Source organism: Saccostrea cucullata, unplaced genomic scaffold (genome assembly GCF_032062105.1).
Source record: "Saccostrea cucullata isolate Sc308-1 unplaced genomic scaffold, CSIRO_AGI_Scuc_v1 ctg769, whole genome shotgun sequence".
NCBI lineage: Eukaryota > Metazoa > Mollusca > Bivalvia > Ostreida > Ostreidae > Saccostrea > Saccostrea cuccullata.
Genome location: NW_026935864.1, coordinates 665,385 through 691,568, shown reverse-complemented (window position 1 = coordinate 691,568; position 26,184 = coordinate 665,385). Strand labels below are relative to the sequence as shown.

At 34.0% G+C, this 26,184-nt stretch overlaps 1 protein-coding gene across 1 annotated transcript in view; it reads left to right on the top strand.

The window, feature by feature from the left end:
- Window positions 1-7,082: 7,082 nt before the first annotated feature.
- The window catches only part of LOC134244077 (uncharacterized), a 32,766-nt gene continuing 13,664 nt past the window's right edge, over window positions 7,083-26,184 (top strand). The window contains exons 1-3 of the mRNA XM_062726352.1: window positions 7,083-7,384; window positions 10,041-10,188; window positions 12,963-12,995. Coding sequence (XP_062582336.1) covers window positions 7,192-7,384; window positions 10,041-10,188; window positions 12,963-12,995 — 374 coding nt within the window. The 5' untranslated portion in view covers window positions 7,083-7,191. The remainder of the gene's footprint in view (window positions 7,385-10,040; window positions 10,189-12,962; window positions 12,996-26,184) is intronic.

Here is a 26,184-nt window from a genome sequence, read left to right as displayed (position 1 = left end):
CCGTCCAGTCATCTCTGAGAAATCGTCAAAAACAAAAGGGGAAAAAAAAAATAATAATAATAATAATAATAATAATAAAAAGAAACAGTAGAATCACTATAAGGTCTTCCGTCTGAAACGGAAGACCTTAATAAGGATGAATTCATTTACTTATATTAAAATGATTAACGAGTATCAATAGAATAAAATATAGGAATTATATTGCTTAGTTAATGAACTACTGCTCATTTTTGGTAAATTATTATTACATTGTACTTAATTAAGAGATAATATGCTTTCTTTTTACTAAATTTTATGAATTATTACTAAGTAAATGTAATTCTGAATTTAATTTAAATGTAGAATATTATTACTTAAAGGAATACTAAGTAAATGAAATACTTATCATATTTACTAAAATCATTTATTTACTATTATAATAAACACTGCAAGGTACCAACCCTCTGATAAGAGAGATAATTTTGAAAGTACAACAGTACTACTCACGATTTTTCTTTATCAGCGTTCCGTAATTGAGCCCTCTGAGTAGTTTCTTAGAAAAAATCAACTTATGATGGAAACAATTTTACTTTCTATGACTTTTGCCAATTTATTTGTGTAATTGTTTTTATTATATTTAAAAATAAAACATTTCATTCCAACATCAAAAGCCATATAAATTTAATAAGTTGTATCTTTTTTTTAAGGACCATTTTATAAATGGTTTAATGTTTCATGTACTTAATACAGCATTTTTATTAGTATGATTTTTTTTCACATGCAGGAAAAATAACTCCTCCTCACAGACAATTATTTTGGAAGCCAAAATTCTATTTTACACATCAAGAAATCATTCCTGATAGTGATTAGACTACCATATTTAAGGGGATGAAGGATGTATGGTCACGGGACTCAGTTGGTTTACGTCATAATCTCTGATAAAATATGTACAAAACGAAATTGAAACCACAGTACTTGTATAATTTTTTTGACTGTTTGTTTACGTTTACCATCTAGCATAAAAATATCTGAAAAAAATCAAAATTTCTTGCAAATATTATCAAATTACGTAATAGATTAATCCACTCTGCCGTTTCCCTACACTGCGCGTCGTTGACGTCATAGTGGATCTTCTAGTACAGTAAGATCATACACGGTAAAAATGGGTTGTATAAAATCATAAAAACGGGCCATAATATGTACATGGTAGGGTATCTTGTAAAGGACAAGTGCACTTAAGCAATGCTTAATGGGCCCTTTTAATGTGCCATTTTACTTTAGAATATATAACCAAATCGTTCTCTTTTGGAAATAGTTATATACTAGTGTATATTTCTAATTAAAAAGCACGATAATCTTCACCCAAACAGCATGGATTTGAAACAATTGCCTATTTTAAATGCCTATATGTACACCCTAAAAATCCGGAAAAGTCGTACCGAACCTTCTTTTAGTTTCGTTTATGTAAATCAAGGCGAAGAGATCTTGAACAAGCTAATTCAGAGAATTCGTGTCCCCCGCTTAGGGAAATAGTCGGCTCCCCCTGACTGAATTTGTAGAATTATTAAATGTATACATGTATACTGAAGCAAATAAAATATATGTATGTCAATATGCATATAAAGATGCTTATTCTTCATTATGTGCATAGAAGATTTTTTTTACATGGAATTTTTATAACACTGTAATGATGATTTTATAACCTCATAAATTTTTCATTTCACATGCTGAATACTATCATTTAGTAAAAAAAAAAAAGTATTTGAAAAAAAAAGAAAAGAAAAAAAAAAGAAAGACTCGACCGAGAATCGATCCCGGGACCTCTCACATTTGAAGCGAGAGACATAACCACTGGACCACGGAATCGCTTTACCTGGTGTGAAGTATATGCGGAAGTGAATTCACATACATGTATATATTCATGTTTTCATGTTCAGTATTCTCAAAATTTTACACAATTCATGGTGTTTGATTTATTTAACCATTATTAAACAGTTTTAATAGATGTAATAAGAACATAAAGTCCGCCGAGAACCTGTTTTATACGCAATAACTCTCCTCATGCCCCTGCGCTAAAAATAGCGACATGTAATTAATACTATAAATACTAATAAAACAAACGGGGCGGGGCACTTTGAGAGGGGCGAGAGACGTCCTAGGGAGTTTTGATATAAATTACATTGCATTAGCTCAAAATCTTCTTGAAATATCGCCCGGAAATAATAGTATTACACACAGACAGAATGTATAAATTTACGACCTTGAACTTTGACCTTTTGACCTCAAAATCAATAGGGGTCTTCCTTAGGCTATAGGGAGCTGTTATATAAAATTTCATTGCAATAGCTCAAATGGTTCTAGAGATATCGTGTGGAAACGAAAGTGTTTTAACAGACAGAATTTGCTTATTTATGACCTTGACCTTTGACTTTTTGACCTCAAAATCAATAGGGGTCTTCTTCAGTCCATAGGGAGTTGCTATGCTAAATTTCATTGCAAAAGCTCAAAGGGTTCTCGAGATATCGTGTGGAAACGAAAGCGTTACAGACAGACAGAAAGACGGACGGACGGACGGACGGACGGACAAACCCAAATTAATATCCCCCACTTTTCAAGCGGGGGACAACAATCTGATGGTGGATCATAGTCGGGCGCGTTTGTGGAATGTAGCTTTTTTGTGCTATATCTGTTTTAAAAATTGAGAAAAGTTGTATAGTTGCCTGTAGCCATAATAATCAAACTAAGAAATCGGTACTCTTGCATTCGAAAAATATATACAATAAAATGAATTTGAAATCTAAAAGGAGTGTTTAGGTGGCTTTCAATACCTGTTTCATTGTCGTGCATAAATGTTAAAAATGTCTGACACTTTCATGAGTGGCGCTTAACTCTCTTTACCCTGCCGTAATATTAAAATAAGATACATAGAAATATTTCTAAGCGGCGCGACTTTGACTAAATGATAAAAAACCTGCCGATGTTTTACAGTGAGCACCTTTGAGGAATGTTTACCTGGGTAGAACTCACGTGACTATCAGTATTTTAAATAATTTATTCCACAAGTGGGTTCAACATGGGTCATACAGATAAATACCTCTCACTTGCTATAGGAAAAACATTGTACTTTTTGTACATTTTTAATATTTTAACTACCAGCCTAATCGTGTACAAATTTCCTACTTTCACACAAGTTTTATAAATGTATTATGCGTCTTTTGTCATTCGCACAAGTTTGTACAAAGTTAGGCTCATAGTAAACAAAAGCTTTGAAATGAATGACCGTTCTCGATTTACAATAGAAAATCACAAATGTCGGTTGACCCCTGCCGCATTCTATGGTTTTGTTCTTTGTATATACGTGAATTTCAGCGGTAAAATTTGTTGAAACTTACAGTTTAGATATCAATTAATGATTTGGGATGAAAAATTTTGCTTAATTTGAATGTTTATTTTTTCACATTTTACCGGGGCCCATAAGTGCACTCGTTCTTTCAGAACGCAAAAAATATTTTTACATGGTTGTTGACGGAAAAGTTCTGTGGGTTTGTATTATTTCGCTTATTTCTGGAATGTGTGACGTCATAGTTGGGTTTTCCCGTACTCGAGAAATGTATAAACATAACACTTTTTTCTCATGATCATGACTCCTTTAACTTTGCCCCTTGCAATATTGAGCTCAGCTTCACCAATCGATATCTTTACAGTTAATCAATACAATGATGACCTTCAACTTCGACGTAAATTTTCAAATATTGAATGATAGGATTTTTTGCAAATTAATTTTTTTCTGGTTTAAGTTGTCCTAAAAAAGTTGTAAATTTCCGTCTCCAGATGTAGTGTTACAAAAGAATCTTGCTTTTTCGAATTTTTAACCCTATTCATACTCTAAAATATTTTAAAAGGCACATTTCCTCTGGTATATTTTTTATCTATGGTGAAAAATTTCAATTATCGACCGAGTAATGGACCCAGAAACACGGAGAATAAAAACTTCGCTCAGACACTGTGGGGTATAGAATTTGTCACTCAATATCTCAGAAATAAGTCTAGAAACCTATTGATATGTCTGCTTTATAGTATTAAGGATATACTAAATAAGATATATACAAAATATGAAAAAAATTAAATGACAGGCATTTTTTCAGCTAAAGGTCCTTCATCCCCTTAAGTAATTACTGCTCTGAATTCTCGTTGACTTAGTTAATGAATTATTGTTTTAAGTAAATCAATTAAATACAATTTAAACAAGATGTGTTTGTGAAACACTTATGCCCCCGTATGGCAACATAGCAAATGTGAAACTTTTTTATATGCAACTGTAATTCATTGGTATTTCTTGATATCTCCAATGTCAAGGTTATTGTTATCTATTGAAAGGTCCTGCCACAAAAAATACATATGTGAAATATGGAAACACTAGTCCCAACCGTTCAGAAGTTAAGGTCAAGGTTACCAATTTTGAAATGTATGTCAAACTCCAAGGTCAAGGACACAGGGTCAGATTTGGTGGTGCCCAAAGAAAAGTCTTGTCACAAGGATAAAATATGTAAAGTATGAATGCGCTAACTCTAATCCTATTAAAGTTATAGTCAAGGTTTACTTTTTAAACATGGGTCAAACTCTAAGGGCAAGGTCAAAGGGTCAAAGTTCTTTGTATCCAATGAATAGTCTTCTCAAAGGAATTACATACATGTAAGTATGAAGGCACTATCCGTTTTCGTTCAAAAGTTATGGCCAAGGTTAAAGTTTTATCACAAGGATGGAAATCTCCAAGGTCAAGGTCAAAAGTTCATATTTGTTGGTATCCAATAAAAGTTCTTTCAACAAAAAATATATATCTGAAGTTTAAATGTCCTGGCCCCGGGATTATGAATAATTTAAAGCTTAAATCAGTACTGAAACGCCAACCGTTTTCTTCACTATTTACGGGTATTGACATATCACTGACTTCATTGTGACATAGTCCCCATCGTTGCAGTGGCCTTCCTCAAAGTATTTTTGACTATAGAAATAAAATACACACAGGGTAGAAGTACGTAGATGATTTAACACTTGAGTGCTTACTGGGACCAGAAACAAACAAAAAAAAGCATATTCAAAGAATTGTGGTCCCTCGCTTTCGGTGTCTTTGTGGTTGAGATGCTTTTTATGACATATTGTGCCAAATATGAACGCCCTTTCATATGTCATTTAGAAATTATCACTGAAGTTTTTTTTTTTGATAAGTTCATTCGTGAAGGTCAAGGGGTCAGAAACAAGAAATGCGCATGTCAAATATGAAAGCCCATCTCTTCTCAATGTAAGGAACAAGAAGCATTTGAATAACACTGATAACATAGCGAAAATTAAACCTTTTCTTAAATGCAAATTAAATATGAAATTACCCAAAGTAGCGTTTTCTCACACGTCATACAATTGGTAATACGAAATCCCTAGCACCAGCAGGTCAAAAGTTATGGCCAAGGATACATTTTTAAAAGATAGGACAAACTCCAAGGTCAAAGGGTCAAAGTTGTTGGTTTCTTAAGAAGGTCTTGTCTCAAGGATTACATACATGTATGTGAAAGATGTAAACCCTAACCGTTCAAAAGTTATGGTCAAGGTTAAATTTTTGAAATGTAGGTCAGTTCAAATGTTAAGGTCATTCTTGACATCCAATGAAAGATCATGTCACAAGCATAACATAACTATGTAAAATACGAAAGTCATAGCCTTAAGTAAATGCAACTTCAAATTCAGGGTCAAGGTTGAAATATTTTATATAAGTACGGAAATCTCCAAGGTCAAGGTCAAAAGGTCAAAGTTGTTTGTATCCAATGAAAGGTCTTGTGACAAAAAAATACATATGTGAAAAAATATGAAGTCCTAGTATCTACCGTTCAAAAGTTGTGGTCATGGTAAAAGTTTTTGAAAAAGTAAGTCAAACTTCAGGGACAAGGTAGTAGGGTAAAAGCATTTGTTATTCAATAAAATGTGTTCTTATAAGGATTACTTATTTGAAGCATGAAAGCCCTGGCCCCTACATGTACCGTTCAAAAGTTATCGCAAAGGTTAAAGTTTTATCATAAAATCTCCAAGGTCAAGGTCAAAAAGTCAATTTTCTTGGTATCTACTGAAAACTCTTGCCACAAGTAATACATGTTTGAAATATAAAAGTCCCAGTATTTATCATTCAAAACTTTTGCCAAAGTAAACGTTTGGAAATTTTGTGTAAAAATGGGTCAAACTTTGAAGTCAAAAGCTCAAGTTTGGTGTTAATCAAAGAAATGTATTGTCATAAGTAAATCACATGTGAAAGTCGAAGCTCCACTTAATCAAAGGTTATTGGCAAGGTTCAGGTTTTTTTAACGGACTGACAGACTGATAGACTGACAGACAGACGAAGGAGATTTCATGTCCCCTTGCTTTTGCGAAAGCGGGGGACAAAAACAACCACATATACAATGAAGAAATTTGTTTTAGTGATAATTAAAATGTCACCACATGCAGCACCGCAATTTTTTTTCTTTTGCTATTCTGTACACAATAACATGAACTAAGTATTTATATCTCAGAAGCCATTATATAAATTGGATATGTACGTGTTTTCAATTCATCGATGAAATGCCCCACCTTCTTCGAATATTAATGAGACACATTAAAAACCCAAATCAGACAAGCGTAACATTCCGGAATTAACATTCACTCTAGGTCTTTTTTAATTACCTTTCATAAAACTTAAGCACAGTTTTAAATTTTAATTAGAAGTTAGAGGAGTCCGAAAAGGGGATCACGGCACTAAAAGCTTAAGTGGAATCATTCTTTCATCTTAATCTGCTGCTCCGTGACGTTCAACAACGTCATCATTTTTGTCGCTTTAATGAGCGAAATCTTTCTCTTCAATTGATTTCTTTTTAGCGAAGAAAACTATTTTTCCATAATTTGGAATATGAATCAATGTAACAGTTCTAAATTTGAATTTCCCGGATTTATTTCGTTTTTCATATCCCACTGCATACTAAAAAGAAATATTTAGTATCCAGTGGGATATGTCATTTTTAAAACGTGCATAAAATATATTTTCCGTGGCATTCTAGTGTAGATCAAGCAGACAGGTTTACAAAAAAACCCTAAAATTAATACTGTGCGCTGGGAAAAATGTTCAGAGTATAGTTCTAATTACCTCGACAATACATTATAGAGAAATTACGCATTATCCTTCACCAAGCGCATATGATGCAAATTTATGCTGACGTCAGAAACTCTAGTGGTGTCGACCTGTTAAAACTGTTTTTCTATCTACAGGTTATTGCGAAATCAAGCCATCAACTTTCAAAATACATTTCTCCAATAAAAATGAGTACATCCAAATCTGTGCTGATAATTCTAATATTTGATTTTATCTATCTTTGTTCAGGAACAGATGGTAAGATTTTTTAAAGTAATGTTTTTAAAATTTAATTAACATAATATCCTCAATTTCAATTCGAATTCTTTCATTTCCTGAATCGAGAAAATATATAAAATGGCAATTGATAAAAACATTCTATTTCTTGTGAATACAAACATTTTCTTTTATTATCCCCTGCATTTGCGAAACCGAAGGTATATTAATTCTCATTCGTCTGTCAGTCTGTGGTTCTGGCAATCTGTCCGTCCGACACAAAAACTTATTCCTTGGTCATATCTTTTGAATGGGAAGAGATAGGGATTTCATATTACACCTGTCTATTACCTGTGACCAAAACGTTCTAATACAATATGAATTTTACCCCATGACCTTGACCTTGAAGTTTGACTTACTTTAAAAAAAAATAACATTATTTTAAAAAGGCCATACATTTCACCTAAGTCATAACTTTTTAATGAGCAAGGATAGGGCTTTCATATTCGATCTGTGTTTTGCTTGTAATAAGACCTTTCTCGATACACAGCTATTTTTGATCTGTGACCTTGACCTTAAAGTTAGACCTACATTTTACCTTTTAAAAAAGTTGATTTTTCCTTATAACTTTTGATTGCATTAAATCTGTGTATTACAAGCAAGACTTTCTAAATACATTATGAATTTTGACCCCGTGACCTTGAAGTTTGAATTACTTAAAAAATCATTACTTTAAATTTACGATAACATTTGAAAGAGAAGATGCAGAGTTTTCAGATTTAAGTTGTGTTTATCTGTGACAAATATTCTATCGGCTTTCGAATTAAATTTATGTATTGCATGTGACAAGAAATTTCTTATGACACGATTATTTTTGATAGTGTGTTCTTGGCCTTGAAGTTTGACATTCTTTATACAATTGTTTTCATCATTTTTCTTCCTGATGACTTTTGATTAAAAAGAGATAGGGCTTTCATGTTTGACATGTGCAGTACATGTGACAAAAATATCCAAGCCTGCAATGATTTCTGACCAAAAAAAAGACCTTTACCTTCACGATTGACCTAATTTAGAATAAAATCAATGAATGATAGAGCGTTCTTTTTTAACACAATATGCCATAAGAATGACATATCACCCACAAAGACACCAAAATTGGGGAACCACAATTCTCTGAATATTTTCGATTAAATTAGTTCACAGGTAATATTGTAATATATTAAATTGTTGTTAATTAATTCAGGATCAGCTGATAATGATTTCGAGGCAATGGAATGTCATTCAGGACTAACTATATTCACGGATACCACAGGCACTTGTTTGGGAACAAATTGACCCCATTGTATACTAAAAGGAAAAAGAAACGCATAGTAACTTTTGAAGAAAATAAAAATCATTATTTCGAATGTTTTCTAGAATTGTTATCAAATATCTTAATTCATCATTAATCAACAAGTTACCAAAGCCCTGTGTGACTTTGATTGATAATTCATGTGTGATTGAAGCTTAAATGTCGATACCTCTCAAACATTAAAATGAACATTCTCATCACCTCCCTTGCGCATCGGCAATAGCCTCGATTCTCCTGTACATTGAGTTCAACAGAGCATTTATCTTTCTCATAGGATTATAATTCAACCCATCCGGCGGTACTCTTACATGCAATCATGGTTGAGAGTTTATGTAGCTGTGTCATTCTAAAGCCAACAAATCCTCCAGCCTAATGAATCTCACGAATTTTTGATTCAGGATAGAAATAACAGAATCCAAAAAGTTTGGTACACGTGAATGGATGTCAAAAAACTCTCGTCAAACACTGGCTACATTTCCCAGTGTGAACATGCTAAAATATTACGTATACGATGCTTACGTACGGATGTAACTTAGAGCAGAGAGTTTCTGTCAGTATTAGGATAAAAATTAACAGTATGATTGTCTGCTGTAAAAATATCGGTTTAACTGATAATGCTTCGACAATAATCGAGGTGGCATGATGAAAAGCCCTGATGTTGTTACGCGCAAACGTCATCATCAGGGTTGGTATCCTATGAAACCTATAAAGTTACTCGCTGACATCTAAAAAAAACTTTTTGGTTAAAAAGTAAAAAACAAACTGCACAACAACATGTGTTTGCCTTTTTATTCATTTTTATATACAATTCAATCACTAGACCCAATGTAACTTCCGACCGCCATACCAAAATCACAAGAAATCTATACTCACTACAGATATATGCAAAAATGATGTCTATAACTCTAATGCATCGTTAGGCATTACAAATTGTGATCACAAAATTGACCTCATCAATATGCATGTGTTTTTTGGCTTTTTATAATTTCCTCCACGTGACGCCATACATTCCATGGTTGAGTAGTTTTGACCAGTGATTCTATTGCTAAGAAACGAAAATACAAATCTAACCAATTTTTATAATTTTCGGCCACATAGTCAAAATATTTTGTTATAAATCGCTTAATATGTACTCATGCGTTTCTTTTTCCTTTCAGTATACGTATAATAATAATACAAGGTATCTTACTCCGAATTACATTCCATCAGTACCTCCTTCCTCGCAAACGGATTCATTTACATTTTCAGAGGAAAAGCACCGGCAAATTTTTATTATAAGTTTTTTTTTACTATAATTTACCTATACAACTACCGGTATATATGTATCTATAATTTATACAATTTTAGATGAAACGTATATGTGCTACTTGGATAGCCAGTGCCCAGATTCAGGTTACTATTGTTGTATTGGTACAACTTATTGTTGTAAGCTTGGTACTCAGTGTTCATGGTTCAACAAATGTATCATTCCGAGGAAAGAAGACACGCTATACATGTAAGAACAGGATATTTTGAAATAGAATTTGCATGCATTATTTTTCATAATATCAGTTTAAAATTGCAGTAGCAGAAATAAAAACTGTTGTAAATTGAGAAGCAGTTATCTTTTAATGCCCCGGTAATCGAAGTTTCGGAGTATATAGATTTTGTCCTGTCCGTCCGTCTGTCCCTTTGTCTATTTGTCCACAGAATCTCCAAAAAATCTTTTACCTTGTCCATAATTTTTGGGTTAGTTGGGTTATGATTTTCATATTTCACTAGTGCATTCCTTGTGACAAGTCTTTTCTTTTGGTAACACCAAATTGGACCTTGTGACCTTTACCTTTGAGTTTGAACCAATTTTACAAAAAAAAAAAAAAAAACTGGACATTTAATCACAGCCATAGCTTTAAAATACCTGGAGTTTGATAAACCACATGCATATTCAGTGTGATTAGACCTTTTCTTATATTGATTGATTGTATACTGTTTAACGTCCCTTTCCAAAAGATTTCACTGATATGGAGACATCACCATTGCCGGTGAAGGGCTGCAAATTTAGGCCTATGCTCGGCACTCAGGGCCTTTGAGCAGGGAGGGATCTTTATCGTGCCACACCTGCTGTGACACGGGGCCTCGGTTTATTCGGTCTCTTCCAAAGAACTGCCATATTTAGACGCCTTTTACGACAAGCAAGGGGTTACTGAAGACCTATTCTAACCCGTATCCCCACGCGGCCCTTTTCTTTCTTAGATGATAAAATATTTGAAATTTAAACCTTAGAGTTTGACCCACTTTTTAAAAAGTTTAACCTTTACCATAACTAATGAACTGTAAACTGGGGCTTCTATATTTCACAGGTATGTTTCCTAGTGAAAATACCTTTTTCCGGTACCAATTTTTATCTTTTGATTAAGAACTCGGAATTTAACTTGCATTTGAGAATTTCAACCATATGCTATCATAGAGAGCATATGGTACATTTTTTGCTGTCTGTCTGTCTGCCTATTTGACTGCCAAAAAGAAGATAAAAATAAAGCAAGATGGATTGTGAAACACCGATGCCACCGTATGACTGTTTTTGCGAGGATTAAAGTTTCTCAAATGCAAATCTAACTCCAAGGTCAAGGCGAAAATGTCATAACTGTTTGTACGTACCCAAATGCAGGTCTTATCACAAAGAACACGCCTGTGAAATATGAATGCTCTAGTACTAACAGTTAAAACGTTTTGTAAAATTCTTTTAAAATGAGTCAAACTCTAAGGTCAAGGTGAAAAGATCACAATTGTTTGTATCCAAAGGAAAATTTTCTTACATGAAATTCGCCTGTGAAATATGAAAGCCTTAGTTCTAATTGTTATATCTCTACTACATGTAATTAAACAGTCCCTTTATAATTTCTAACTCTAAAAAGTCCAACCGTTTGACTGTTTTTGCCGACTCTTGGTCCAAGGAACTGTTAAAATTGACTGTAAAAAGGGTTCCCGCTTACGTCATATGACACTAAACTGTGTTATATATGTTTTCCTCATTCGGCAAACCTCGGCTGATTGCATAACCGTGATTTAAATGTAATCAGTCGAGGAGTGCCGAGTTATTTAAAGATGCAAAGATAAATTTAAATAACAGAAATAGCCGATGTTCGTTTTGCTGCGGCAAAAGTCGATACTCGAATGTACTTTCAGTTATTGTTGATGTTAGCGAGGAAGAACTTCCTCCCCTTCTTGACAACCCAATGTTTGGAAATTTTGAGAACAGGAGCATCTGTATTCCTAACGTGATTATTCACAAAATCAATATTTCCTTTAAATAGATGTAACGTTACCATTAGCAATTAAAATGAGTTCAAATCTATTGTAAAATTGAAATGCATTCTCCTACAAGTTCTAGCTAGATGAAGTAGCTTTACAACTCTTTGTTATATTATTCTTGTTTGTTATGATTCATGATTGCTGAGAAATACACATAAATATGATAATACATGTCTCCCAAAACAATTTTACTTTTGTTAAATATATGAATTTGATTTGGTAGGAGAATAACAGAATGGTTGTTGACAGGAGTCTCAGGAAACAGTCGTCTTGTAACAAGGAATGCACCTGTGAAATATGAAAGCAATAGCCCCACTCACTTAATAGTTATGGGCTAGGTTAAATAATACAAAATGTGGAAAGTCTTAAAGTTTTATGAAAGTGATGAAAGCGCTTGATTTTGGTGGGTCAAATTATTTTGCTAGGTTAAAGTTTGTAACTGACAGACAGAGAAACGAACAGACAAAGAAAAAGAAAGGGCAATAACAATGTACCCCTGTGATCTTTCGATCTGGGGGCATAAACCAAATTTAAAAAGTGGGTCAAAGTCTAAGGTTAAGGTTCAAAATGTCAAATATTTATACAACCTGGAAAGTCTTGTCGCAATGAATATACTTGTGAAGGATGAACGCCCTAGCTCCAACTGTTCAAAAGTTATGGCCAATGTTAAAGTGTAGTATAATAATTTTTTTTGTAAAAGTAGGTCAAACTCAAAGGTCAAGATGTCATATTTGGTGGTACCCAAAGAAAGGTCTTGTCACAAAATATGCCTGTGAAACATGCCCACCCACTCAAAAGTTGTGGTCTAAGTTTAAGTTAATAGACAGACAAAGGAACAAGCAGACTGAAAGGTCTTGTCACAATAAATATATATGTGGAGGATGAAAGTCCTATCAATTTTTTTAATCGAGGTACCAACATGAATCTGTTTTGAATAAGACGTTCTATTTGTCATTAATCTCAAATTTTGTTTTACAGTGACCCAGAACGAAAAACGAATATTAATCTTTGGTAAGTACAAGTACTTGAAGTAATGTATTGAAATATTATATAAAGTTATTTATTTTTTATGTACAAGCTGTACGTTTTTCTAAACTTGGGTTTTTGAAATGCTGGTTTGGGCATTTAGAAACTGTTGTTTGCAACAACTTCAGCAAAAAAGGTATGCAGGGAGAAAGTTTTCCTAGCTGCGATGTTGCGGGCAACATTACAACCCTTACTACACGGTTGAAGAAATTCGCGTTTTGCACCAACTCATAATATGTTTGCAAGAATATTGTAAAAACCCACATGTCAATCTGTTGTTTGCAGAAAGTTTGCAAGAAAGTAAACAAATCAAACTAGCCAATGAAATATAAACAGTACCTAGGTCAACACGGAGTTGCCATTTTGAAATATTTGAATTGAAGTTGTAGATATCTCAGTATTTTGTCATCAATATATACATATTAAATGATTCAAAAACCTAATTCTGTAATTTAGGTGTATACGGTCACAGTCCTGTGATTTGACCTGTCCGAACAACTTATTAGACATAGAGAAGGTTAAATATTTCTATGACAAGTTTTTTTCATAACATTTGTAAGAATTGTTTTTTGCATCAGTCTAAGATATATTTAAAATTTTGTAATGGATGTTAAAGTTGTATGTTTTTAGCTCACCTGAGCCAAAGGCTCAAGTGAGCTTTTCTGATCAAAATTTGTCCGTTGTCTGTTGTCGTCGTCGTCGTTGTCGTTGTCGTTGTCGTCGTTAACTTTTCACATTTTCATCTTCTCCTCAAGAACCACTGAGCCAATTTCGATCAAACTTGCCACAAAGTATCCTTAGGTGAAGGGAATTTAAGTTTGTTCAAATGAAGGGCCAAACCCTCTTCAAAGGGGAGATAATTATGAATTTGTGAAAAATTTATGGTATTTTTTAAAAATCTTCTTCTCAAGAACCACTGGGCCAGGGAACATGAAACTCATGTGAAAGCATCCTTAAGTAGTGTAGATTCAAGTTTGTTCAAATCATGACCACCAGGGTAGGGCGGAGCAACAATGGGGGATCAAAGTTTAAAATAGAAATACCGGTACATAGGAGAAATTTTTGAAATTTTTCTTCTCAAGAACAGCAAAGCCATTATTGGTTATAGTTATATGGAAGCACCCTCAGTTAGTGAGTGATTCAGCATTATTAAATGCAGAATCAATTTTGTATAGTTTGTGTACGTCAGGATTAAAATCAACAGAGTTTGTTTATTTTTTTTTCGATCGGGTGCGGTGTACCAATATCTGAAAGCGAGGCGCAGCCATTTTTGATCTGGAGATAGTAGAAGAAGAACGTTTCTTAACGCTTATCTGCAATATATTGATCATTGCTGATTGTTGGTTTCATTATGTAAGGTTTGAAAAGTGTAGAATTTATCAGAATAATTACAACCTTTCGTATATTGTATATTTATTCACACAGCATTATTGCAGAGTGTTTCGCAATCGGCGCAGCATAATACTGCGCAGTTTATAATGGACACACGGAGAAGAACAAGTCACTGCTACATTTTGCTAGTGTTAAAAGAAAATAATTATTTTTATCTATTTATTTACTATACTTACTGTCTTAATACTTAATGTCTCAGAACCGGGATGTTAATAAACCTGATAAAGGATCTGGATAAGTTATTGTTGGTAAAAATAGCAGTACAACTTGAACTTGTTTATAAAGGTTTGCAGAAAGGAAACTCCTACAAATAATATATACATATATGCCTGTGATTTATTGTCGATCGTGGTTTATCACTACAGTTTCCTGGCAATTGCCTAAAATAAAGTATAGTAAAATGTAATTTCAAATAAAGATACAAGTAGAATAAAAAGATATAGAGATATACATGTTGTTAATTGTTGTTTTATGTGTTTTATATAAATCAGGAGTCAATCAACTACAAAAAATAAAGATGAACAAAATAGCCTATTTCTTTTTTTTTTTATTATTATTATAATACTTATACTAATATACTACCTATGTCGAAAAATTAGTAATTTCAAAAATATTTATAAGGAGGTAGTTAGAATTTGTTATCTATGTTTGTTTTTTTCTTAAAAATTCAAACCAAAATTTAGTGTCTATTCAGTGCCTTAATATTGTTTCCACCATTGTTTACCTTGGACAGGTGATCATTCTTGACAGTGTTGAAGTATTAGTAAAAAAGTTTTCTTAGCATTAACAAGTTCCTTTTATGTATCTTTGCTGTACCATATGGAAACTAGATTCTCTGGTGAACTTATCTTATGCAGTCTTCACAAAAACTTCTCAAACTTACTTTCCAGTCGGACCAGTAGTGAACTTTAAAGATTTACTGGCCCACCCATTGTCAGAAACCCACGGGTTATCTTGTCTTTACTTATCACCTGTGGGAAAACTCGCAAAATCGTAATAAATTCACTCATCGTTGCATTTTGCAGTTAGAAAGAGGTACTCCTATATAATATCTGATTGGTATTGATGTCAGTGATATGTACAATTGACTTCAATTGTTCTAAATCAAATTTCACACGTTTTAACAAGCATCAAAATATTTCACACAATAAATAGCAAAATAATAAACCTATTTTTCAAAATTGAAGAGTTCCAACTTTTTGATTGGTTAACTATAAACAACAAATTAGCATATTTTACTGCAATATTTCAGCTAGTTTGCCCATGGTTGATAGGCTGCATTTCATTTTCAGAATTTTTTGTAATCACCTTTTCATTTCTGACATTTTAAGGAGACTGTAGATGTACTTTTTTCCAAGGGGTCATATTTTCGCGAAATCTCAATTTCCATTTAGGCCGCGGGTTGAAAATAATGCGGATTTCTTAGACAGTCATTTTATGCCCTGCATTTACATTAAGTACGCTTGAACAAATTTCTGCAAAAAATTTGTGACTGCGTACATAGCGTTAATCAATACCATGCAGAAAAAAGTACTTCTACAGTAGCACATGTAGTAAAAGATTTGAAGACTTACATATGAAAAAATTAAGTTCTTTGTAGAGCAGTACCAAAACTTAAAAACTCGATTAGGGTAAATCAAAATTCTTGGATATATTTTTGGTGCTATTCTGAAATTTAATTTAGTGCACATTGTGTGCTACATGTAACTATAATTTTTGTATGCATGTATATGTATGGTAGATGGATTTTTACATTTTTAATATATATTTTGCAACATATAAACACTTTTATAATTTCATTTTCAATCACTTGGGAAACATTAAATTGCCACAAAGGTAAATTCCGGAAATGAGAAAAAATGTTGGAAATGAAATTAAAAAATGTCAGAAAAGAAATTAAAGAATGTTGGAAATGAAAAGCAGCGCGATGATAAGTAAAGACGACATCACCTGAGGGTTTCTGGCAATGGGGTCCACTGAAAATTTCACTGGTCCCCTTAATTAAAAAAAAATACATAACTATAAATTAAAGAGGCTGGGTGGTCATGGCCATTTTAAGACAAATTTGATCTCCATTAGATGAAGAGTTCCATATAAAGATATAAAGTGATCAAATTTTAAAACTAAAAATTTTCTTCACCAAATGATAGTTGACAGCTTAAGATATCATATCTCAAAATTTAAGTTATATCTGGTAGTTAATAAAACAATATTTAGTTGACCCCCTAGCCTACTTAATACATACTTGCATAAATATGTTTAATTAAATACTTTAAATTTTGAAACTGCCATATTTAGCTCTACTGGTCAGAGACCTGAAGAGTTTATGTGATGGTAAGGTGTCGGTCGTCTGTCTGTCTAGCTGTCCGTCTGTCTGTAAACAATTTCTCAAAATGCTACTCCTCCTACAGTTTTGGTTTGATTTCAATATAACTAAGCACACAAGTTCACTACACTAAGATACATAATTAGAGTGCATCGGTATTTGATTTTGATGAACAGTGTTGCCATAGTTACTATAATAGAAATTTCTGTGAAATCCCTTTAAAATGCTACTCCTCCTACAGTTTTGGTCTGATTTCAATATAATTTGGCACACAAGTAGACTACACTAAGATACATAATTTAGTGCGTCAGTTTTTGAATTCAATGAACGGTGTTGCCATGGTTACTAAAAATAGACATTTCTGAGAAATACTTTCAAAATGCTACTTCTACAACAGTTTTGGTCTGATTTCAATTAAAGAACTATATGCGGTATTTACCAACATTTGCCCCCCAAAATCAAACTTTGATGCAGTAATATTTAATTAAGTCCTTAAACAGGGGAGTATATGCTGACTTCAAAGCACTGAATAATTTCATAAGTAATGACGACATATGTACGTAATGACGTCACAAATATGACGTAAATTTCAGTTTTTTATGAATTTTGCAGAAAAATGTACATATTTCGTCGATATTTTAAATAAAAGTCACCGAGCGCATGTGTGTTCAGGATAAATATTTTGATATAAAGTGTAGAATGATAATATCAATGAATGAATATGTCAATATTGTTCCTGAACACACATGCGCTCTATAAATTTTAAAGCTTTAATTGTTGAAATTTTGTCCATTTTGTCCTCTTTCTGAAAAAGGATATAAAATCGGACTAGTTTGTGACGTCATAAAAACAGAAATTGTGAATACACTGCTCTGGAACTATAATATATTCTGTTAACTTATATTTCTCGCTCAATTTATTGAATTCAACACATTTCAGGAAGTTTTCAAAATTTGACTTTTGTGGGGGCAAACATATGCAATATACCGCATATAGTTCTTTGGCACAGAAGTTGCCCCCCAAAAAGACTTGATCAAGGATTATTATTAATTTGTTGCTGTTGTAAAGCTTAAAGTCCCATTGGCTACTTTTCTCTATCTTAGTTTTAAGTACAAACCAGTAGAGCTACAGTCTCGATAGAGGATTCTGGTTTCAACTTTGTCATGTTTCGTTAAGTTGTTCCTAGGACACCTTTTAAATACTAGTTAATAGTTACTACTTAGTTCCAGTTGTAACATAATACATCCATGTTACGTTTAATAATACATTTAACCAACACATGATTGTTCTTTTTATTATTATACCCCCGCAAACGAAGTTTGGGGGATATATATGAATCACCTTGTCCGTCTGTCTGTATGTCCGTCTGTCTAGCTGTCTGTGCAAACTTGTCTGGTCCATATCTATCTTATGGAGGGACATTAGAATCTACTACTTCACACAAGGATTGCTTATGACCTAAGGGTGTGTCTTGACCTTAACCCAAGGTCATTTGGGGAACTTCAGTTCAAGGTCACTGGACGAAAAATTTCATAATTTGTGTCCGGTCCATATCTTTCTTGTGGATAAACTTGGTAGGTTCTCATTTCACACAAAGATTGCCCATGGCCTAAGGGTGTGTCATGACCTTGACCTAAGGTCATTTGGGGAACTTCAAGGTCATTGGAAGTAAAATTTCATAATTTGTGTCCGGTCCATATCTTTCTTATCAATAAATTTGGTAGGTTCTCATTTCACACAAGATTGCCCATGACCTTAGGGAGTGTCATGACCTTGACCCAAGGTCATTTGGGGAAGTTCAAGGTCACTGAAAGTAAAATTCATAATTTGTGTCTGGTCCTTATCTTTCTTATGGATAAACTTGGTAGGTTCTCATTCCACACAAATATTGCCCATGATTCAAGGGTTTGTCATGACCATGATCCAAGGTCATTTGGGGAAGTTCAAGGTCACTGGACGAAAAATTTCATAATTTGTGTCCGGTCCATATCTTTCTTGTGGATAAACTTGGTAGGTTGTCATTTCACACTAAGATTGCCCAATACCCAAGGTCATTTGGGGAAGTTCAAGGTCACTGGAAGAGAAATTTCATAATTTATGTGTGATACATATATTTATTATGGAAAAACTTACTTCTGAAAAACCCAGCAGGGGGTATTTTGTCCCGTTTGGACAGTTCTAGTTTCTTAGAATTAAGAAATTTATGCAAGCAAGACAGTTTAAATATATATATTGTGTATGATTTGGTCAATTAACAAGCCCATCAGACCTCTTGAATTTTGATTTTCACTGACCCGTTTAACATGTCATTGTCCATTACTTGTGACAAGACTTTATGAAGTTTGATTATGCAATTGAATATGATAATCTTTGTCATGACTTTTGATATTGAGCTATGATGCACTTTTAAGAAGCAGTAACTTTTATCAAATCTAAGTGTCTTTGCTATAAGTTCAAAACAGTAGAGCTCTTTTCCCTAACCCACCCCCCCCCCTAAAAAAAAATCTGTCAAATTTTATGAAATACCACAATAGTTAGATGTTGGTGCATGTGTGTAATTTGAATGATTACAGCAAAACTATTGCCAGTAAGTGTTGGATACATTTATATGGTACATACAATTTCTGGAAATCTGTGACACATCTTATAGGTAAGTTTTATGTAAAAATGGATTACCAATTACATGTAACTTGCATCCCTCTTTAAATGATTGTATATTGTTTAACGTCCCTCTCAAGAAATTTTCACTCATCAAGACGCCACCACTTGCTGGTGTGGAGCTGCAAATTTTGTCCTGTACTGGGCACTAGCGGCCATTGTGCAGGGAGAGATTTTTTAATGCCAACACCTACTGGGACACAGGATCTCCATTTATACGGTCTCATCCAAAGGACCCTCTTTCAATGAATTTTGGCATATGTTTTGCATGTAATTTTGAAAGTGTCCATGATGGCAGCATTATTAATGTGAGAATGTGTGTATTAAGTATAGGCTACTCTAATCAATCTTTTAAAGTATAGATTATAACAATCTTATATTTTTTGTAGATCACAAGATGCCTAGGAAGAAGACTTGGAAGAAAGCTGCTGTGAAGAAGACGAAATCTTCTAAGGCAGATGTGGGTGACAAGTACCCCACAGATGTTGGCCACGTCCAACCATCTGTGCCTCTGGGTGTAGGCCACGTCCTAACACCTATGACATCTGTACCGGCAGGGGTGATCTCTACCACCCCTGTGACAGTGGTCTCTGCGGCTCTCCCTGAGACCACTTTGAATCAGAATTTATCTCAGATTATTACTCAGAATTCATCTCAGTTGCTTACTCAGAATATCTCTCAGATTACAACTCAGAATATTACCCAATTTACAATGAACAATATTCCAAATGAAACAACACATGCACTGCAAGGAAACTGTATGCATCAGAATTCAGATAATCTGGTGTTTGGATCTTTCCATCAGGGAAGCACGAGGTTTTCATCATTTTCAAGAGGTAATCAGTGTACATGTAATTCACTTATGATGTTGTCAAATTCATATGAAAATTTTTCATTCACTAGTTCCTTTTTAGATCAGACTTTGCTCAAGGGAGATAATTTGTACAACACAGTTGTGAAGAATCTTCAGAGTACTGGAAAACTGAAAAGTAGATTACTGATGTTTGATGAACTACCAATTCATATTGATTCTGGTGAAAATCACCACATGGTTGATAAGTTTGAAACATTGTTTGGTTTATTGGTTACAGATGATAACAAAAATCAAATTCAAACTCTACATGAATGTCTTCAACAGGCATTGGGGTTATCTAGATATGTATTAATAATGATTGGCTCAATATGTTCAGCACTGTACAAAGCTTCAGACAATGATTTTTATTTTTTTGACTCGCATTCTCATGGCGAAAATGGTTTGTCTGATTGTGATGGAAAGTCTCTGATGAGACACAGTTGCTGCTTAGATGATTTGTTAGGGTTTCTGTATGCAATGTATGAAAGTATGCACATTGAATTTGCAACAGAATTTGAAGTAATGCCTGTTGTCTTTCATACACTAATTCATAGCTTCCCAAGCAATAATCAAAGTACACATCAATATTGTAGATTAGATCAGTCAACAACAACTGCTTTCACAAACAAACAATCTGTTGGTAGTAATACTGGTCACTTAAAAACAACAGAGATAAAGAAAGATAAAAAGGATTACATGAAAGAATATATGAGAAACAAGAGACAAGATCCAGAGTTTAAAAACAAGGAAAGGGACAGTAAGAGAAATAAACGACAAGATCCAGAGTTTAAAGGAAAAGAAAGGGACAGCAAGAGAAACAAGAGACAAGATTCAGAGCTTAAAGACAAGGAAAGAGATAGTATGAGAAGCAAGAGACAGGATCCAGAGTTTAAAGAAAAAGAAAGGGACAGTAAGAGAAACAAGAGACAAGATCCAGAGCTTAAAGACAAGGAAAGAGATAGTATGAGAAACAAGCGACAAGATCTAGCATTTAAAGAAAAAGAAAGGGACAGTAAGAGAATCAAGAGACAAGATCCAGAGCTTAAAGACAAGGAAAGAGACAGTATGAGAAACAAGCGACAAGATCCAGAGTATAAAATAAAAGAAAGGGACAGCAAGAGAAACAAGAGACAAGATCCAGAGTTTAAAGACGAGGAAAGAGACAGTAAGAAAAACAAGCGACAAGATCCAGAGTATAAAATAAAAGAAAGGGACAGCAAGAGGAACAAGAGACAAGATCCGAAGTTTAAAGACAAGGAAAGAAACAGTAAGAGAAACAAGAGACAGGATGCAGAATTTAAAGACAAGGAAAGAGACAGTATGAGAATTAAAAGGCAAGAAGAAGAGTACAGGCATGATGAGCAAATAAGAGATTTAAAGAAGAAAAAGGAAATGAGACAAAATCCTAACCAGTTAGAAAAAGAGAGAATAAAAATGAAAGAAAAGAGAAAAAATGAAGAATATAGAACATCAGAAAAAATTGCTGCACAACAATCAAAAGCACACTCGAGAGAGAATTTTGACAATATTGAAGCTGAAAAACAAAGATACAGAAAAAGTAAATTCGGAGGTAATGCAATGGAATGTGTTGACAATTTTCACAACAATGTAAGATTGGGTCCTGTGTTTGTCTGCACATGTTGCCAACAGACATGGTTTCATGAAAGTGTTTCAAATGTCGATAATGTTTTGTTGGATGCTGAAATCAAAAGAAAGTATCTTACTAATACAAAGTCTGTAAATGGACAGGAATGGATATGCAATACCTGTAATTCAAGCTTAAAAGAAAGTCGAACTCCCAAACTCTCTTTTGCAAATGGAATGACATGGATACAAAAACCAAGTGAACTAAATCTGTTACCATTGGAAGAAAGACTTGTATCCTTAAGGATTCCTTTCATGCAGATAAGAGAATTACCAAGAGGAGGGCAGTATTCTGTAAAAGGAAATATTGTAAATGTGCCAGTTGACATACAACCAACAATCAATAGTCTTCCTAGGAGACTTGATGAAAATGTCACAATACCAGTGAAGTTAAAAAGAAAACTATCTTTTCAGCACTCTTATTCTCATGAAAATATCCGACCTACAAAGGTCTTGATTGCTTTACATTGGTTAATGAAAAACAGTGAATATTATCAGAATTCAAACATAAACATAGATGACAACTGGTTCCATGAAGTTACCAATTCAGCAAGCGAATTAATGAGAGAGTTTATAGAGGGCCAGACCAAACAAGATTCAAAATTGCGTGACCAATCAGATGATTCAGACTCTGACGAATTCTGTGAAGTTGATAGTAGTGGTAAGGATGGAAATTGTGATACACTACTAGACAGTGACTCATATGATATGAATCAGATCTTCACATTTGCTCCAGGAGAGGGACAACGTCCACTTAGTTTGTATCAAGATCAAATGGCCGAGTATTTGTCATTTCCAACAATATTTTGCGGTAAAGGAAGAGTAGAAAACAATCAGCGTCAAGTACCTGTTTCATATGCTGATATTGCCAAGTGGGAATTACGAAGTGTTGATAGACGTGCTGCACAGTCGGTGCCAAACTTGTTTTTCAAATTTAAAAAAATTCAGCTGAAACAGGTAACAGACAAATGCAATTTAGCTCTTAGAAAGTGCAAAACAAAGGGGAAAACCTTTACTGCAAATGAAATAAGAAATCCTGATCAAATTAACAACATTGTTAGACACAATGAGGGATTTTATGTATTCAAACAGTTGAGAAATTCTCCTCCATATCTTGAAACAAGGAAGAAAGATGTTTTTGCAATGATACGACAGCTTGGTCTACCAACTTGGTTTATGTCCTTTTCTGCTGCAGATACACGTTGGAATGATCTGATAAGGGCACTAGGAGTCTTAAATGATGGCAGACAGTACACAGATTCAGAAATTGAGAGCATGACATGGACTGAAAAATCAAAGTTAGTTCAGAAAGATCCAATTACATGCACAAGGTACTTTGATCATCGTTTTAGAACTTTTTTGAATACTGTGATTAAGAGTGATCATCATCCTATTGGAAAGGTACAGGACTTCTTCTATAGGGTTGAATTCCAACAAAGGGGATCACCACATATTCACATGATTGTATGGATTGAAAATGCTCCAAAATACTTGGAAAATGATAACAAGGAAATTGTTGCATTTGTTGATAACTACTTAAAATGTGAAAGAAATACAGAAGACAAGATGCTAGAATTACAGGTGCATAAACACTCTCAAACATGCAAAAAAAGAGGAAAGGCTGTTTGTAGATTTGGATTTCCACTGCCACCACTGCAAACTACAATGATATTAGAACCTTTGGACAGTGAAGTTGAGAAATACAAGAAGATGTATAAAGCTATGCAGGACAAAATGAATGAATTTAAAAATGGATGTGATGTTAGCTTCAGTTTCCAAGAGTTCTTGCAGGATGTAGTACAGCTATCTGAAAATGATTATATCAAATGCATCAGAAGTTCCTTGAGAGGACCCAAAGTATTTCTAAAGCGCAAACCCTGCGATCTTAGAGTGAATGCTTACAACATTACCCTTCTTCATGCATGGGCAGCTAATATTGACATTCAGTATGTCTTGGACCCATATGCTTGTGCAATGTACATTGTCTCATACATAAGTAAATCCCAAAGGGGTATGAGTGATCTTCTGAGTAGAGCTGCAAAAGAAGCAAGAGAGGGCAATCTTGACATAAAGAGACAAGTTAGACACATTGGAAATCAATTTCTCAACAGTGTTGAAGTTGGAGCACAAGAAGCAGCATATCTGGTTTTGCAAATGCCACTTACAAAAGCATCAAGAGATGTAATGTTTATAAACACATCTCCAGTTGATGACCGTGTAATACTTGTCAAACCTGATTCAGAACTTGAAAAGTTGAATGCTAACTCCACAGACATAGAATGCAGTAACATAGTCAAAAGATATGCAAAACGTCCAAAACAACTTGAAAACTGGTGTTTAGCTGACTATGTTTCACAGATAGATGTAGTTTTCCCAAAAGAAAATATAACTGAGTTGTCTGAAATGGAAACAAATGATGATGAGACACACCAGTCAGAAAATGAAGAGAGTGGATCTGATATTGAAAGTGAATTTAAAGATGACAGCTCATTAGTAGTGTTGAAAAATGGAATCAAAATAAAGCGCAGAAAAACGCCAAGAGTTTTAAGATACGTGCGCTACAATTTAAAGACAGACCCAGAAAATTACTATAGAGAAAAACTAATGCTGTTCACTCCATGGCGAAATGAAAGTTCTGATCTTCTGTGTGGACAGCAGCACTTTGAGCAGTCATTTAACCAGAAGAAATTTTTCTTAGCTCAGAAAATCAAACAGTATGAACACAATGCTGATGTGCTTGAGCAGACAGAACAGATGGTGCAAGATGATTTGACAGAAGCATATGATGAATTAGCTCCTGGTGCTCAACAAACTGAGGCAGAAGATGAATATGAAGGAAATGTTGACTCTGAAAAATTTGTTCACTTTAATCCTGAAAGGCCAATTGAACAGAGAGAGTATGATATAGGAAATGATGTTGGAATTCCATCAACAAGACAACTGAGTGAGCAGAGTTCTGTTAGATTACCTGATGATGAGTATTTAAAGCTTGTAGCCAGTTTGAATTTGAAGCAACGTGAATTCTTCAATCATGTTATGCAATGGATCAAATGTAAACAGGAACCTATTCATGCATATCTCTCAGGAGGTGCAGGCGTTGGGAAGTCAGTGTTAATCAGAGCACTTAATCAAGCTTTACATCGGTATTTATGTGCTAAGGAGGGAGAAAATCCAGACGATATACGAATTCTTCTTTGTGCATACACTGGTATAGCTACATTTAACATTGATGGTCAAACAATTGCTTCTGCATTTCATCAGAAAATCAACCAAAGGCAGCAAAACATGCATTGTGATGAACTGAACACATTTAGAACTAAATACAGAAATTTATCAGTTGTCATCATAGATGAAATTTCAATGGTTGGCAATGCAAAGCTGGAATTTATCAACGATAGACTTCAGCTTCTTACTGGTTTGAAGAAACCCTTTGGAGACATTAGTATTATTGCTGTTGGAGATTTCTTTCAACTTAAACCAATCATGGATGGATGGATTTTTCAGGATTTAAAACAAAATGCCCAAGCACTTGCATGTAATCTTTGGAAAGAAAACTTCACCTTATTTGAGTTAGATGAAGTAATGCGACAAAAGGATGATTTAGAATTTGCACACCTTTTGAACCGTCTTCGTCACAATGAGATGACTTCTGAGGACTTAGACATTATTCACAAGTGTATCATTGCTGAAAATTGTCCTAATTATCCACAAAATGCTCCCCATCTTTTCACAATGAATGCGAAAGTAGATGATTATAACAATAAACTTATAGAGCAACTTCCTGGTGAAAAAGTCATTGTGAAAGCTGTTGACAGTGTCCTCCAAGACCACAGTAAGTCTGTGAAAGACCGACTACTAAGATCATTGCAAAATCAAGATGATGTAAGCAAAACTGCAAATCTCATGACAAGACTAACTCTAGCCATTGGAATGATTTATGACATTACAGTCAATATAGATGTTACTGATGGCTTGACAAATGGTTCATCATGTACTGTATTTCTTGTTGAAAACAGATTACCTGGTGTATCAAGGCCAAGTATAGTGTGGGTGAAGTTTTTGGATTCTGCAGTAGGGAGAATTGCTCGACAGAAATACAGACACCTTTTCCATGATGATGTTATGGATGATTGGACACCAATATTTGACTGTCAGCGATCTTTTGTTTTCAATTCAACTACATATCAAAGAATACAGTTTCCTTTAAGACCAGCTGCTGGTAAGACAATCCATAAGGCCCAGGGCTGCACTGTTGATGAAATTGTAGTAGATTTGTCTCAGTCAAGGATAAGGAAAACACC